The following is an 18414-nucleotide window of genomic DNA, read 5'->3' as shown; positions in this document are numbered from 1 at the left end:
GTTGGTTCATCTATCTGGAACTCCTACATAAGGGAGCAACTTACAGTCGTAGAGAAGAGCCTAGAACCTTGAGAAGTTGATTGATTTCATTTGATCAGTATTTATCCAAGGCAAGGCTTGAATCTGTCTTCTTGGCTTTTGCAACTAGCTCTCTAAACTCTGTGTGAACTGTTTCTACACTAACCAAATATTTTGTACATACAAAGATAAACACAAATGCAGAGAGGATGAGTTTGTATTTAATATATCCATAGTGCATTTAATAAAACAAAATGAATTTCTGGATTCTGGAAGAAAAGATGATAATAGAAAAGAAAAAATAATTTTCTGAGTTAAATGGAACATAAATGTAAAACATCATTATGAAGTATAACCAGCAGATTAACATCAACTCTTCTCCCCACCACACTACCCTGCTATTTCTTAGTTGCTAACCTCTTCGTTCCATTAACATCACTTTGTGAAGAAATATTTAGAATTTCAAGGAATCAACACCCAAACTTGAACAATTCCTTAGGACAGTGATAGAAGCAGATCAAAAACAAATGTACTACATTCTATGTCAACAGGAATAGAAAGTAAGGGGAAAAAAGTTAGAAAAAACTTTTGGTGATGGCTAATATATGGGAGTCACATCAGTTATTGGTTCTGTTTTCAGCCCCTTCTTAGCAAAAATATATAACATTGAAATCTAACTCTCACATGTGATTTTAGATCTTAGGTATACATTTCACAAATTGACAGTACTATTCCTTTCTGCAAAAAGCACTTTATTTAGGCCAGGTACTTACTGCTCCAATTCCATCGCAATCTAGAGAATGACAAATGCCACTCATTCTGTTTGGAATCAGGACATCATCCCAGCATGATGGACCCTTAGAGAGAAAGAGAAACAAGACATTTACTAATATAGTATATCCTCTATTGAAGTTTGCTTAAATCTATTTCTCTGGCTTATGAAATGGCAACAAAAAATTTATTAGTCTTCATGAGAATGAAAAAAATTTACTCAATTACCTAATCTGGCTTTATTCCCTGACAACAAGACTCTTTAAACTGTGGATAGTGGATAAGAGAAGGTAGAATCATATGGTACAAAAATAATTCCTTCATTTTCATAAGCAAAAGAGATTCAGAATATTTGAAATAATTATATTTTTGTTTTTACTATTACATTTTCACAGGTAAGAATTTTCTAAAGAATTTTAAGTCTAAATTTCATCCTCTGTGCAAATGACCAATTACAAAGGAAAACACAGATTCTTGGTTCTAAATATGATAAAAATATATTTAACTACAATGAACCAAGTTCTTTGAAAATAATTTCCCAAAATATGACTCTTTAACAGTGAGTCATATTTGATAGAACCATAACCTTATAGTCAAGGTCAAGACCAATTTTAAATCTGTTTCTGTCCTTAACAATGCTCTTAGTGATCATGAGCAAATAATGACTTCTCAGGGAACCAGGAAACAATCTAAAAATGTACTTTGCAGATTATTTGCCTATATGCTGTGGCAGAGGATATTTTTTCATTAGTAACTTCTTACACTGATTTAATCAAAACACAACATAAAAACAAACAAATCTTTATCTGTAAAAATATAAATACATATCCATTATGTGGCCTGGATCTATTACTTCCTCCTAGATAGACGGACAAATATATAGATATTGAAATAGTCATTATTTTCCATGATTTTCCCTCAAATTAAGCCTTGAGGTAAAAATAAGGATAAGAAATGTAAACAAGGTAATAGCAAATTAATGCGTAGGCTACAAAATTAGTCTTAGTTGTATGATTGTATTATTATTGCCTATAACTCTGAAGCTAATAAAAAGCTCTTAAACTTAGTTCATGGCTAAATACCAAAGGAACATTGGTTAATATCTCCAATTGTAGGAATAATACTGAATTCACTTAACAGAATTCTGTTAACACTTCTGTTTGCCAAGTTAACCAGTCTTTAGTTGAAAATCGTGCTGTCAAAATTAAAGCCATGAGTGCCTATGAGTAAGTCAATATATCTTGACTCTTATAACATTTAATATATTTATGAAAATAACAATTAATTTCATTTATAAAAGTTGAATATACCGAGCTCTCCTTTGGAAATTTCTACTATTGTGCTCCTCTCTTCAAAGATTCACTTTGTTATTTCACATGTTCACACCTAATAAAACAGGGAAGAGTTGCTAACTCTAAATTATATCCTAGAAAATGAAAGCTTATGTTAATTTATCATTAGCACACCAGTAGCTTACCAGTCATAGTTACTCTTGCTATTGCTATTGCAGCTGAGTGTCTTAGAAATTATAGGTCAATTCATTCTACTATTTAAAAAAGAAAAGAAAAGAAAACAGGAGTATCATGGGGAATTTTAAAAGAGCACTAGACTTGCAGACAGAATGCCCGGGTTCAAATTTAAGTTATACTATTTATTACTTATAAAAATGTATCCAAGTCATTGAATCTCTCTAGAATTCATCTGAATATTGAGGGGATTGACCTTCCTTCTGGGCTGTCAAACTCAAATAAATATGGGGGCCACTAATCCATACCAAAGGACTCTTGCAGGGTAAATATTGACTTTGTTTTAGTTGGTTAAATATTTACCAATTATATTTTAATATGTTTGGAGCCATATGCAGGTGTGTTTTGAAAGCTGGATGGGGCCCTTGGACTGTAAATTTGACACCCCTGGCTTATATTAACTCTATAAAACCCCTTTAAGATAAAAGTATCATGCTATCCTTATAAAGTAGATTTGTTTTATTTTTCTCTTTCTTCTTTTTTCATACCAAAACCATCATTAAACATTTTTACTATTTCACCTTTTAAAGTGTTTTTAATGCATTTTCTTATTAGAATCTGTTTATTAGAATAAAATATGCTGACAACAATAGTTTAGAAATTTTTTAAAGACAAATTTCAGAGATGCTAAAGAAAGCTGTGAATTAAATTTTAAAATAAAAGAAAACATTAAAATAAAGATAAATGCATATCAGAGTTTAAAATAAAGATAACGTAAAAAGAGCATATGTATTTTAAAATGTGATACATTTCGTGAAGCTGAGTGATCATATTGGTCTCTTTTTGAGGAGCACATGCATGTCTGAGATAACAAAGAAATCCCTGATTGGTCCCCGAGATTGGGACTCTAATGAAAAGGAACCAACTGTGGGATATAAAAGGATGGAGAAAAGATAGCTTATGTTCTTTTTTTGAAGTGATTTCTTTTTTTGGCACAGAAAGAACCTAATCTCTGTTAGATTTTCAGTCAGAGAAAAAAAAAAAAAGGCAATATTTCTGTCCTTCTCTCATCACTCAGCCATAACAGTTTATGAGAACATGTGCTTTTTGTGATGAGCTTTAGTGTGGACTTCTAGTCCCTAGGTACCCTGGTGTTTCTTTTTTCCTGTGAAGCAATACTGAGGAATATAATTTTATAAGATTATGTAATCTTATAATGGACAGAAGTCAGGAGTTTCTAAGCTGGGTCTTGGTTACTCAGCAGTTGGTGATTTTCATATCAGTTTCTCAGAGGAGAAGCTACTTGGAATATTCTGTATTGAAAGAACTAAGAAGCTTTAAAACATGTCTTAGATGGTAGAGAGATTTGGACCTCACTAAGTCTATAGGAGGAGTAGCATCCTATAGGAATGATGAGAATACAATTAAGAAGAGTGGGAAAAGGCTTCCTGTGGAAGGCAGGATTTAACTTTATTTAATATTTTTGCTTTCTCCAAATATATATATATAAAAGGGGGATAGGATTTTAGGTTGGACTTCTAGGAACCTATAGAAAGCAGTAAATGGAGCAGAAGAGGGAAAGGATTCCAGGCATGGGGGACAGTAAGAGAAAATGCGTGAAGCTAAGAGATGGAATATCTTATCCCTGGAAAGGCAAGGAGACTAGGTTACCAGACTGAAGAGTATATATCAGGGAGAAAGGTGTGAAAAAATTGGAAAAGTAGTAGGAATAGGTGAGCAGTTTTGAAAGGTTTTGAATATCATGGAACTCAGGGGTGAAGACAATGAGATAGACTAACATTGGAGAAAAAACTTAACTCTCTTAGAGTCAGTATTCCCCAGGACTAAACTGGATTTAAGTTTAGAACAGGACCCTCATATGATGGGTGTTCCCTCATGTTATATGTAATCTTAGTTTAAAATGAAAAAAACCAAGTATCTCTTTTATAGGATGAGTTTATGGTTATTATCACACAAAGTTAGGTTAAACCCAAAGTTATCATTGCTATTAAAATTAGAGTACCTATCTTAATGTTTGAATAATAATTTTTGAAAAGCTTATTTGTCCTTCAACAGAAAAAATTATTTCCACTATACTACAGAGGGAGGCATTGGTCAGTTTCAAACAAGTATCTATATCTATATTAATAGATATTCCACTCAAAGAAAATATACTTAAATTGCCAGTCCTGTGAAATTACAGAGGGACCTATAAAAGAGGTCAGCAACCAAATTCAGAGATGGATCAAATAGTTTGAATAGTTTTAGAATATGATGCTTTCAAACCAAGAAATACATGAAGAAATTAAATCAGGTTATTTATTGAAAGGTCAAATACTGAAGTTGAAGCTTAAATGGCCACATAATGAGAAGATGAGACTCACTGGAAAATACCCCAATGTTAGGAAGAATAAAGGCAAAAGGAAAAGGGGACAGAAGAGAATGAGAGGGATAGATGGCATCATGGAAACAACATATGTGCATCTGGGCAAACTTTGAGAGACAGAAAGAATTGGTGTCCGTGGGGTCAAGATTCAGCAGCAAAGAGATGACTGTATTTAAAACATGTATTTTAGTATACATTGGGTTTTCACCTTATCCCATTTCACACTTCATTTAATCACTGTGCCTGCAAATATTTACCTAACTGAAATCAGAAAACGAAGTAAAATCATCCAAATGAAGGGTAGATATTACTATTAAAAGAGGCTAAAAATAATAAAGGTAATTTTAGGCAAGGGTTCTGCTGTTTTTAAAGTTTTTAAAACTAAAAGTTAAATGACTGATTTTGTGTCGGATAGTAGAAAATTGAAATAGTTATATGGATAATTCACATCAAAAGAACACTTTTACAAGTTTGAGTGTTAAAACAAAAGATTTTTTGTAATATTCTTCTCTAAAAAAGAATGTTCTCTGGTTCAGGTTTCTTGGGGGGCTTCTGGAGGCAGCCTTCGTTTCAGTTCAGTATAATAATCATCTCAAATGCATCCAGGAGTTAAAGTCCTAATCCTTTATTGTCTCTTTTAAAGTCTTGTCTCCTTCACTTGGGGCTTGGCTAGTTTTTCTTAGAGGCCTTCTGTAAGTCTTGGTTCTGAGAGTTTAAGCTGCCTTCTCTGGCTTGTGAATCTCCTTGACTGAATCCTGGCTGAGGCTCAGAGCTTCTAGTAGGCTTCTGTTCTTTGACCCTGAGAGCTCCTCCTTATATATGCTCTCTTAAAGGTGTGAATCTTGTTGAATTATAGTAAGTACTAAGTACATGTAAATTAGAGAATCATTATCTCATCAATTCCACTAACTTGGCACCTTATGAGAATAATAACAATTTGTTTCCTCAAAAATTATACAAGTGATTATCTTAATCTTCAATCCACATGGTATACAGCTTTTTTTTTCTTGTATAAATCAGTTTGTCTTATTTTCAAAAATATTTCTGGCAGTTTTTGATAGAGTAGGGCTACCATTATAGAGGGATCTTATATTTGTAGTGCTTTTATCTAATTATTATGTCATATCTCCCTGATACTTTTCTTTTAAGGATTTTTTTCTGAAGCATCAAATGAATACACATATATAAATTTTTGTATAGACATATAGATATACGGATAAATAAGGCTGGTTCTGTGTCTCATCCACAAAGGAAATTACCACATATATAAGAGGGTAGTTAAAAAAAAAAAAAAAGATTGGCAGCTAGGTGGTGTAGTGAATAGAGCACCAGCCCTGAAGTCAGGAGGACCTGAGTTCTAATATGACCTCACATACTTAACACTTCCTAGCTATGTGACTTGGCCAAGTCACTTAACCCCAATTGCCTCAGGTAAAAAAAAAAAAAAGAGTAAAGTAAAATAAAGGAATAAAAAGAGTAAAGTAAAAGGAAATAAAGAGAGGGAGGGATAGATTTGGAATTTAGAACTTTAAAAAAATTTTTTTAAATGTTTCAGCATGTAACTAGGGAGAAATAATTTTAAAAGGGGAGTTCCTAATGAACAATTTCCTCTATCTGTCTGCGGCTAAAAGTCTGAGAGAAGAGCCTAGAATATTACAGTTTAGTGGCTTCTTCCAGGTCACATGAGGGCCAGTATTTGTTAGAGGAAGTCCAAATGAATAATATGGGAAAAAACAACAACAAAGATAGGTACCCATTCAGTTTAAAGAGTCTGTCACCTGAGCTTGGCTACTACTATTATTACTGACCAAATAGAATCCTCAATGTTATTCCGTTTCTACACCTGAAAACTAAGTAGTAGTAGTAGCAGCAACAAAGTAATAGCAACAAAAACAACAAACATTTATGAGTATCTTAAGGTTTGCAAAGCACCTGAAAAATGTTATCTTATTTGATACTCATAGCAACTCTTGAAGGGATTATGATATAATCCCTATTACATAGAAATTATTACACTAGGATTATTATTCTTGTATTACAGATGAGGAAAAGGAGGCAGAAGTTAAGTGACTAGTCCAGAATCGCCCAGTTAATAAGTCTGAGGAATTATTTGAACTAAGTGACTGAGAAATTTCATTTTGCTTTGAAGTGTCAGTTATCATCATCCAAATTCCTTAAAAAACCCCATAAAAAGAGGTGAGAAACATATCCTTCAGGAAGCAACAAGGTATAGTGAAAAGAGCATTGTCTCTGAAGTTCCAAGTTCCTATGTCACCTCTGAAATTTATTGCCTGTCTGACCTTGGGCAAACCCTTTAATTTCCTCACAAGACAAATGAGAGGTTTGGCTAGATAATCTCTGAGATCCCTTCTAGCTCAAAATCTATAATCTATTGTCCAAAGGAAAATAGAGTACTATTCACACAGTACCATATTTTCCAAGATTATATTGGTTTTTCCCACTTTTCTTATGTCAACAGATCTCAAGAAATAGGTAAATCATGGATATCAACTTGGAAGATCAAATTGGAATACTGCTTTGAATCCATGTAACTAGTTACATGATGTTGGAAAAATCAAATTCAACTTGAAACCAAGTTTCTTCATCTGAAAAGTGAGAAAAGAATTACTTATAGTACCTTTGTCAGAGAATTATTGTGAGGAAAACTCTTAAGTGTTAGAAGACGAGATGGAGGCAATTAAGTGATGGAGTGTCTAGAATCAGGAGAATCTGAATTCAAATCTGCCTTCAAATACTTAACACTTACTGTTAAGTGTGTCCCTGTGCAAATCCCTATGTGTTTTGTTTTGCAAAACAATTAAAAAAAAGAAAACCCTATCCCAAATATAAAACAAGTTACTATAACCACAACTTCAGGTTTAGGGTTTAACTCATTGGTCTGCAACTTAATAATTGTATAACTTTAGTTTTTTCTCTCTGAGCCTCAGGTTCAGATTTATGAAATAGGGAAAATAATACTTCCACTATTTGCCTTATGAAGACTTAGTATCAAGACTCATACATAATGTATACAAAATATTTTTAAAAGCTTTGAACAAGTCTTGTTAATGTAATTCATGTAATGATTACTATCTTTTTATAGATCTGAGTTTTTATGGCAGTCCTTAGAAGACAGTCTATCTCTTCCTCCTTTCCCTTCAGTTACATTGACAAAGATTCAATTCATCAAGTGTTTAATTTAGTAATACTAAGTAAAAAGATTCTAGATTTGGAGGATTCAAGGAAAAATAGACAAAGAACTTACAAATTAAGAATGGAGAAATAGTTCATGTTGGTATTGGAATATTAACAAAACAGAAACCATTAGTTGACAAAATTTGCATATTTTATACTCAAATAATGCTATTTTCAAAAACCCAAAAATATTAATGATAGCTAATACTTTTATAACACTTCCTATGTGCTAGCACTTACCATCATAGATACCTTAATAAGTAAAGGCAATTGATAGACTATTCTAAATAAAACTTATTGCCTGAGTGATAATTTTTTTCCTGTTTCTAGATTGTCTTTCAGTCCACTCTCTTGAAATTACTGCTCACAAGTTCCCACTGATGGTTTTTATCTTCATTACTCAACCAGTTAATATAATTCATTCAAAATAAAAGCATTTGCTTAAATGGCATACCATGAACAATAGTAACATCATGCTCCCCCCATAAATTGGGGGCAGAGTATCGCCCTCCTATAAATATACATTAGTAGGGCAGTATATATTGAAGCAGCCTGTGTCCAAAGCAACTCATATCTCTGATGTTGCACTGTTCAAAAATCCTTATTCTTTTGGTGGTATCCTCAAAGTGCTGATCTCTAAGAACAGGATCTCTGCTGGAGACCTCAGTTAGCTGGGTTCTATGGGTCTGCTCCATAGATTAATTCCCCTTTTCAACTCTCAGAGATGATTCTGTTTTACTCACAGCCCATCTCCGCTCATCTGAATGAGACCATAAGATTGGAAGGAGAGGGAGAAAGAAATTTCCTTTCCCTTGCCAAAATCTAGGAAAGAGTCCTAATATTTGAATATTGGAACTGATTTCTTATAGAGTGTTTAGGTTCTTTAGAGACCCATAAGGATGGATTTAGTTAAAACATTAGAGTTAGAATGATATAGACAAGTAGTGCTCTATCACAGAACTTTGTTGTCCACCGAGTTAAGATTGCTCTTGCTATGCATGAAAAAACCTAGTCAATAATTTGCCAACCCATAATTCTGTTAAGAAGCTGATTAAAGGATAGTTCCTTCTAAAGAAGTAATCAGGTAATAATACCTCTCTCACCTTCCTTTAATAAGGTGAAAATATAAGAATAGTCCCAGCATTTCATCTTGGATAATGTCTAAATGTAGTCAGTCAGTTACAAAGTACTTATTAAGCTCCTACTATATAAAAGACACTGTACTAGTAAAAACAAAGTCCCTGCTCTCAAAACACTTTCATCCTAATGGAAAAGACTTTATGCAAATAGCCATGTAAAACAAGAATACAGCATAAATGCAGCAATCCCAGTCTGAAAGGGAAACAATCTTAACACCTCATTGTCCCTCTTACTTGCATGCTACCTCCTGTCACTTTACTGAATTGAAGAGATGCAAGTGATTAGGGATTCCATGATGAACCCTCCTCTATATAATATTGCAAATAGCCTCTATTACAGGATCCTGCTTGCCTAATGATTGAAATAGAGCTGCGAATTCTTTTTGGCTTCTTTGTTTCCAGTTTATTTTTCTTCTTCAACAAACAGAAGCAGAAAGAAAGGTCACCATGAAGAAAGTATTGCCTCAGTAACACATGGCAGTGTTTTCCCTCCAAATCATGACATTTCTCTACATAAACACTCTCAATTTTCTTTCTGAAGAAATTTCCTTTCTGCTTCCTCCTGCCTAATCAATATTTCTTTAATGAACAATGTTCAAGTTTGCTCATTAACTCTTTTCCCTAATAGTCCTGCTTTCTAACTCAGAAGATTTGATGTAATTTAACAGTATTTATTGACTGTCATACTAGATTTAAGTCATTGTGCTGGCCGATAAGATACAAGCTATTTTCTGAAAAAGTTTGATATTTCAAAATTATGCTTCCTGGGATTGAACTCTTAAAAGAGTTAAAGAGAATAAAGTCCTTTAAAAAAACGAACTAATAAATAGAAAAAGTAGTTTTTACCAAAGGCCATATATTTCCTCCCTTGTTATAAGACACATCTTCTGGGCTCTTGAGGGGACAATAGTCTGTGCAGACATTAGGCACATATCTAGCACAGTTGGAGGTTTGGGGGCAAGTCTATCAGGGAACAAGTATTTATTAAGTGTCTCTGAGATTCCAGAAGCTATGCTACGAAACTGTTACCCAAAAATAAATGAGAGATCTGGTATTTAGACCTCTGGGCTCTATTAATGACCAGGGATTATACTTAACAGACCCACTTTCCCAGATAAATCTAATCCCCAAATCAATTATTAAATGCTTAATATTTGCAAGATACAAAACAGTGTAGATGTAATGAGAAAATAAAAAATCAAATAAACAAACAAAAAACAACCAATACTTCTAGTGGGAGATTAACCAGGAAAATGTTGGGAAAAGCTTCACAGCAAAGTTAAATAGACTGCTTCCTGAGGTAATAAGCACCTCTGCCAATGATCTTTCAGAAAGAACATTTGTCAGAAAGCCTGACCCACCTAATCAATGTTGTTAAGTGGAGGGGAGGAGAGAAGGAAGAGAAGACACAAGGGTTTTAGAATTAGATGTGCTCTAGAAAGCAGTTTGGAGTTATGGTAACAAAAAATGTTAAAGAAATCAAAATAATAAAGACCTGCATGAAATAATGAAGAGTGAAATGAGCAGAACCAAGGAAACATTGTATCCAGTAACAGCAATAATGTTTTAAGAATGACTATGATAAAGATGACAATACTCCCTAATCTATTTATTTAGTGCTATACCAATCGGACTTCCAAGAAAATATTTTAATGATCTAGAAAAAATAACAACAAAATTCATATGGAATAATAAAAGGTCGAGAATCTCAGGGGAATTAATAAAAAAAAAAAATCAGATGAAGGTGGCCTAGCTGTACCTGATCTAAAACTATATTATAAAGCAGCAGTCACTAAAACCATTTGGTATTGGCTAAGAAATAGATTAATTGATCAGTGGAACAGGTTAGGTTCATAAGACAGAATAGTCAACTATAGCAATATAGTGTTTGACAAATTCAAAGATCCTAACTTTTGGGATAAGAATTCATTATTTGACAAAAATTGCTGGGATAACTGGAAATTAGTATGGCAGAAATTAGGCATGGCCCCACACTTAACACCGTATAACAAGATAAGATCAAAATGGGTCCATGATTTAGGCATAAAGAATGAGATTATAAATAAATTCAAGGAACATAGGATAGTTTATCTCTCAGACATGTGGAGGAGGAAGAAATTCATGACCAAAGATGAACTAGAGACCATTATTGATCACAAAATAGAAAATTTTGATTACATTAAATTAAAAAGCCTTTGTACAAACAAAACTAATGCAAACAAGATTAGAAGGGAAGCAAGAAACTGGGAAAACACCTTCACAGTTAAAGGTTCTGATAAAGGCCTCATTTCCAAAATATATAGAGAACTGACTCTAATTTATAAGAAATCAAGTCATTCTCCAATTGATAAATGGTCAAAGGATATGGACAGACAATTTTCAGATGATGAAATTGAAACTATTTCCATTCATATAAAAGAGTGTTCCAAATCACTATTAATCAGAGAAATGCAAATTAAGACAACTCAGATACCACTACCACCTGTCAGATTGGCTAAGATGACAGGAAAAAATAATGATGAATGTTGGAAGGGATGCGGGAAAACTGGAACACTGATGCATCGTTGGTGGAGTTGTGAATGAATCCAACCATTCTGGAGAGCAATCTGGAATTATGCCCAAAAAGTTATCAAACCGTACATACCCTTTGATCCAGCAGTGCTACTACTGGGCTTATAACCCAAAGAGATACTAAAGAAGGGAAAGGGACCTGTATGTGCCAAAATGTTTGTGGCAGCCCTGTTTGTCGTGGCTAGAAACTGGAAAATGAATGGATGCCCATCAATTGGAGAATGGTTGGGTAAATTGTGGTATATGAATGTTATGGAATATTTTTGTTCTGTAAGAAATGACCAGAAGGATGAATACAGAGAAGCTTGGAGAGAATTACATGAACTGATGCTAAGTGAAATGAGCAGAACCAGGAGATCATTATATATTTCAACAATGATACTGTATGAGGATGTATTCTGATGGAAGTGGATTTCTTTGACAAAAAGAAGATCTAACTCAGTTTCAATCGATCAATGATGGACAGAAGCAGCTATACCCAAAGAAAGAATACTGGGAAATGAATGTAAACTGTTTGCATTTTTGTTTTTCTTCCCGGGTTATTTTTACTTTCTGAATCCAATTCTTCCTGTGCAACAAGAGAACTGTTTAGTTCTGCACACATATATTGTATCTAGGATATACTGTGACATATTTAACATGTTAGGACTGCTTGCCATCTAGGGGAGGGGGTGGAGGGAGGGAGGGGAAAAGTCGGAACAGAAGTGAGTGCAAGGGATAATGTTGTAAAAAATTACCCTGGCATGGGTTCTGTCGAAAAAAAGTCATTATAATAAATTAAAAAAAAAAAAAAAAAGAATGACTGAGTTGGTGAATTGTGAAACTATCCAACCATTTTGGAGAGCAATCTGGAACTATAATACCCTGAGGGCCATTAAAATATGCATATCCTTTGATCCAGCAGTGTTTCTGCAGGGCCCAAATCCCAAGGAAATCATAAAGGAGGGAAAGGGACCTGTTTATGCAAAAATGTTTCTGGCATAGAAACTGGAAACTGAGTGGATGCCCATCAGTTGAAGAATGGCTGAATAAATTGTGATATATGAATATTATGGAATATTATTGTTCTGTAAGAAATGACCAACAGGATGATTTCAGAAAGGCCTGGAGAGACTTACACGAAATGATGCTGAGTGAAACAAGCAGGGCCAAGAGATCATTATATACTTCAACAATAATACTAGATGATGACCAGTTCTGATGGACCTGGCCATCCTCAGCAATGAGATCAACCAAATCATTTCCAATGGAGCAGTAATGAACTGAACCAGCTACGCCCAGCGAAGGAACTCTAGGAGATGACTAAAAACCATTACATTGAATTCCCAATCCCTATATTTTTGCCCACCTGCATTTTTTATTTCCTTCATAGGCTAATTGTACAATATTTCAGAGTCTGATTCTTTTTGTACAGCAAAATAACGTTTTGGTCATGTATACTTATTGTGTATCTAATTTATATTTTAATATATTTAACATCTACTGGTCATCCTGCCATCTGGGGGAGGGAGTGGGGGGAAAGAGGGGAAAAATTGAAACAAGAGGTTTGGCAATTGTCAATGCTGTAAAGTTACCCATACATATAACCTGTAAATAAAAGGCTATTAAATAAAAAATTTAAAAAATGTTTCTGGCAGCAAAGAATTGGAAAAAGAATGGATGTCCATCAACTGGGGAATGGCCCAACTGTGGTGCATGAAGGTAATGGAATATTATTGTTCTATAAGAAAATAAACAAGCTGATTATAGAAAGGCCTGAAAAAATTTACTTTCTGAGAAAAAAATAAGCAGAACTAGAAATACATTGTTCACGGTAACAGCAAGAATGTATGATGATCAGCTATGAAAAGCTTCTTCTCAGTAATTCCTTGATCAAAAGCAATCCCAAAAGCATTTAGACAGAAAATGCCATCAGCATTCAGAAAAAGATCTGAGAATGAATGTAAATCAACACATGCTATGTTCACTTCTTTTTTTCTGTTGTTTTTTTTCCCTTTCTCCCATGAAAAGAGAGAAAACTCTTTTGCTCTGATTTTTTCTCCCAACATGATTCAAAAAGCAATGTGTATTAAAATAAATAAACTTATTAAAATAAAAAGAATGACTGAGTAAATGTGATTTTGAATATTATTAAATATCCAAATTAATTTTAAAGGACATATGAAAAAAGACAGCATCTGAAGCCAAAGAAAGAAATGATAAATAGATGTATAAAATAATATATGTATATGTGTACATATACACAATACACATACATATATATGCACACACAAATACACATATATAAATTACACACACATACACACATTTTATTTAATAGTAGTAATCTCCAGGGTGGGGCATGGGACTGGGGAAGGAGGAAAAAAAGGAAAAAAGAAATTTACATGATTAACTTTGTTTTATACTTAAAAGTAATAGTAAGTTGAATGTAGAAGATTTGCAGTTTTATGTATACTATGTTATGGAAATGCTTGTTTTAAATCATAAATTAAAAAGAAAATAAATTTTAAAGAAGGGAAATGACTAAAATGTCCAACCTCTTGACCCAGATAATTCTATAGATAGGCACAGAGTTTGACAAGAGAAAGATATGCTGAAGAATTTTAAATAAAAAACTAAAATAATAAAATCAACCTGGGACCACTGATTTGAGTGTTCCCTACAACAATGCTGGTTAGAATCCAGCTATGCTTCTCTAGCTTATATACATATCTTCCTAAAAAGTGACTATGAGGGATGTATCCAATATTGCTTGAAGCTTTCTTGGTTTTTTTCCAGAATTTCTAAGGTACAGGTGGAAGTTTCTTACTGTAAACCTATCATCTTTTACTCTTTACACAGGACCAGGATATTTCCTCTTCCTGTCAAACAATTCTTTTATGATGTTCTTTGGAGTACCTCATTCACAAAAGCTACTCATTTTTAGTTCTTTACAAGAAATAATATTCCATATTTTATAGACATGTACCAAACCAAAAGAAATGTTAGCATCAGAAAAGACTTTTGCTTTCTTAAAAAACAATGTTTGAAAAAAAGCAAAACTTTTTGCCAAAAAAAATATATTTTTTCCCAAAAGCATTTCATATCACACTACTCATTAAAAAAGAAAATGGGCCCAACTTACTGTCCATCTATGCTTTACATTCTGTCTCAGATAGATAGGAAATGTTGGGAAATTTCAAGAGAATATCCATCAAAATACATGTTAAAATCTGGTCAATATACATTTTTCTAGTTAGTTTTCTGGGAGTGGAAGAAAAAGTCAATATTCCTTTGAAAGATAATAGATTTCTTCTAAAAGGCTCTACAGTATCCTGGGGATAGATTTTATCAGCACATTGCCATCCACAAAGGAGTAGTATCACAATTTAATTATTATATTGACAACAGAAAATAATTTGGGTCTGCAAATAAACCTTTATGTTATTCTCCAAACTGAAAAATATTCAGACCAAACCGTTTTCCTTTTTTTTTTTTTTTTTCATTTCTAAGAATCTCAGTTTAAGCGACACTGATGCATTGTTAGTGGAGTTGTGAATGAATCCAACTATTCTGGAAAGCAATCTGGAATTATGCCCAAAAAATTATCGAACAGACCCTTTGATCTAGCAGTGTTTCTGAATCCAATTCTTCCTGTGCAACAAGAGAACTGTTTAGTTCTGCACACACATATTGTATCTAGGATATACTGTGACATATTTAACATGTTAGGACTGCCTGCCATCTAGGGAAGGGGGGAATGGAGGGAGGGAAGGGAAAAATCGGAACAGAAGTGAGTTCAAGGGATAATGTTGTAAAAAATTACCCATGAATATGTACTGTCAATAAAAAGTTATAATTATTTTAAAAAAAACTCACATGTAATTAGGGGAAAAGTTCAAGACAATTATTTTGTTTTTCTGTCAATGCATGCTTGTGAGTCTTGTGTGTATTTACCATTCTTTTTGTGTAGAGTAAATAAATAATTGTTCTATTAATGATAAAAAAAACTGTCAAGAGTTCAAGCATAAAAAAAAGAATCTCAGTTTAATTCTGTGATCAACATTATAGTATAATAATTCATTTTTGCCACCAAAGTCCTTAGCACTGTAAAATCATCCAGTATCAGAAGGCGATGATTTTGTCATTTAAAATGACATTAAAGAATAATTAATAAGTGATTTGTTACTTTAAGTATCGTGAAACTTTTCCATCCAGTTTCAAGATCAACCTTTTTAATTTCCATTAGAAAAGGCAGGGACTATTTCATTTATTTATTTCTATCAGTAGCACTTTCCATTGTGCCTTGCACACAATAAATACTTATATGTTTTATTTATTCTTCTACTTATCCATCCATCCATCCATCCATTCATTTAACTATCCATTCTTCTAAGACATCTGGGAAATTTCTTTTTCATTGGTAATTTCTAATATTTTGATTAAATTAAATTAATTTCTAATTTCTCTTCTATTGATATTTGACCCATTTGATGCATCTTATTTAATTTTGTAAGCCACTTATTATGCTTTATCAGAATAAGTGTAGTTATAATAAGTCTAAAGGAATCAAAAAAGAAATAATGTTTACTCTAAAATTATTTCAATTATTTGGATTTTGATTTCCTTATATGTAAGATGAGGATGACAGACTTGTTCTTCCTTCATTTCCTTTTTTCTTTTTCTTTTTTTTTTTTTTTTTGTTTTGCTGAGGCAATTGGGTTTAAGTGACTTGTCCAGGGTCACACAGCTAGCAAGTGTTAAGTGTCTGAGGCCATATTTGAACTCAGGTCTTCCTGACTCACAAAGCTGGTGCTCTATCCACTGCACTTACTAGCTGTCCCATTATTCCTCCAGTTTCAAAGAGAACCTATGACATGGGGTGATGTCTTGACTTTTCTTGAACTAGATTTAAATGAGGTGGAATTGCACAAAGTTATCTGCCTCTCTTCCAGAGTCATTGAAGAACAGTCATGACAGACTTAGTAGCCTCTGGGGTGCTTTCTGGATCAAATTCATTATTATTGACAATTTACCACCAAGAAGATAGATCAAAATCCCTGAGGTCCTATTTCTTTAAACTCTTTATTAGATCAATAAGTAAGTTCTGTTGTGCCATACTACTACTAATCATTTGACTTTGAATAGTGATCTTGAATTCCCTGTGCTCAAAATGTGAATTTACTCTTCACCATCTCAGAATCTTAGAGAAAAGAAATAATATAGTCTAAAACATATATATGGAATATACCCTACATCTATATCCACTCTCCAACATAAGATGTGGCCACTTAGCCTTTTCTTTAAATTCTCAGGTGAGGGGAACCTATTGCTTCTTTAGATAACCTATTATATTTTTGGTTGAAACTATTAAAAAAATCTTTTTATAAAACAAGAAATAATTTGGCTCTTTGTCACTTCCGCCCTCTAAGGTCAAATCAAACATGTATTTTCCAAAGTAAAGTATTTTAAATACTGAAGCTGTCCACTCAACCATATGTATTTTAGAGTAAACATTAGTTTCTGCATATGGTCCTCATATTAAGTTCTGGCCTTATTCCAGTGGTCTACCCCTCTGGATATTTGGTAGCATATTAACATCATTTCTAAAATGAAGTACTCAGGACAGAACATACTAATTCTAAAGAGCTCAACAAGATAGATTACATTAAATCTCTCACCTTCTTAGTATTAAATACTAGATCTCTATTAAGGCTGCTGAAGATTGGCCCCTATTCCATGCCGTGGTCTAATATTTACCTTAAAAACCAAAGCCTCCCATTTCATACAGAGCCATCTCCACAGTCCTCTTGATTTGTATATTGTCATTAAACCCAGATGGCTCTGGAGGGGAAAATGAGGCACGTGACCTTGCACAGCTCTCCCTCATTTAGCTCCAATTCACTTGCATGACATGGCACCTGCTCCTGGCTATCATGTTTTATTTAGCAACAAGACTTTTATAGAAATATTTTGTACAACTTCACATGTACCTTTTCAATTGAGGATGAGGGGAGCAAGGGAGAGAATCTGGCAGTCAAAATTTTAAAAACAAATGTAAAAATTTATATATTATTATTATATAATTAATGATAATAAATAAATATAATAATCTATTAATATTAAAAAAAAAACAAAGTGGAAAAGAGAACATACAAGTCACCTTCCACTCCAGTGATTTTGTAACTTCTTGATAGTAACATATCTGTCTTTAGCATCCTCTCTTCTCCCTGATCATGTTTAATTGCCAGGCTATGAGCTATAATAGGTTAGGAAACTAGAGAAAGAAACTTTCTGGGATGTTTATTTAAGTTAAGAGAAAATAGATGCAGAACAAGAGATCACCTCTGAGCAAAATGATTTTTATGTATGTTTTGAGACATCTATTTTCACTAATGATATGCTTTAAGAATAAAAAACAAAATTTCCTTTCCTCCTGTGTCTGAATTGTTGAGGTGATTTAGATATGTGACCTCCAGATAAGATTAGTATTAATGTAAACAAAAAAAGCAGACAATGATTTTAAAGGAAAATGAAGTTTTGTCTATCTACAATTCAGGTTGCTCAGGTTGTTTTTTGATTTAAACAAAATTTGTAATTCCAGCCAGTGAATATTTGAATATTGCTCTGGAGTTAGTCTTTTAAACTTTCAAATAAAAAGACTTCATGTTAGATTTCTTAAGCTGCTAAGAAATGAAATCTTAGATGAAACAATAGACTACTTTTCCAGACAAAACTGTCTGCCAATTAATACATTAAAGAATAAAAGCATGGGCTAATAGTTCACAAATGAGCAATTTGAATGCACTATTAAATCCTCTGTGTTTCAATCACTCTCTTTTGAAAGAATGTCTACTAAAGTGAGAAAATGTCAGCAAAGATGGTAATG

At 33.2% G+C, this 18414-nt stretch overlaps 1 protein-coding gene across 4 annotated transcripts in view; it reads right to left on the bottom strand.

The window, feature by feature from the left end:
• Positions 1 to 18414, bottom strand: part of PRKN (parkin RBR E3 ubiquitin protein ligase) — a 1838204-nt gene that overhangs the window by 953016 nt on the left and 866774 nt on the right. For all 4 annotated transcript variants that reach the window (XM_031968387.1, XM_031968390.1, XM_031968388.1 and 1 more), the window contains one exon: positions 792 to 875. In XM_031968387.1, the coding sequence (XP_031824247.1) occupies positions 792 to 875 (84 nt within the window). The remainder of the gene's footprint in view (positions 1 to 791; positions 876 to 18414) is intronic.

The sequence above is a fragment of the Sarcophilus harrisii genome, chromosome 4 (assembly GCF_902635505.1).
Source record: "Sarcophilus harrisii chromosome 4, mSarHar1.11, whole genome shotgun sequence".
In the NCBI taxonomy this organism is placed as follows: Eukaryota; Metazoa; Chordata; class Mammalia; order Dasyuromorphia; family Dasyuridae; genus Sarcophilus; species Sarcophilus harrisii.
Note: the sequence above shows the minus strand (reverse complement) of the source record. Positions and strands in the feature narration are given on the sequence as shown.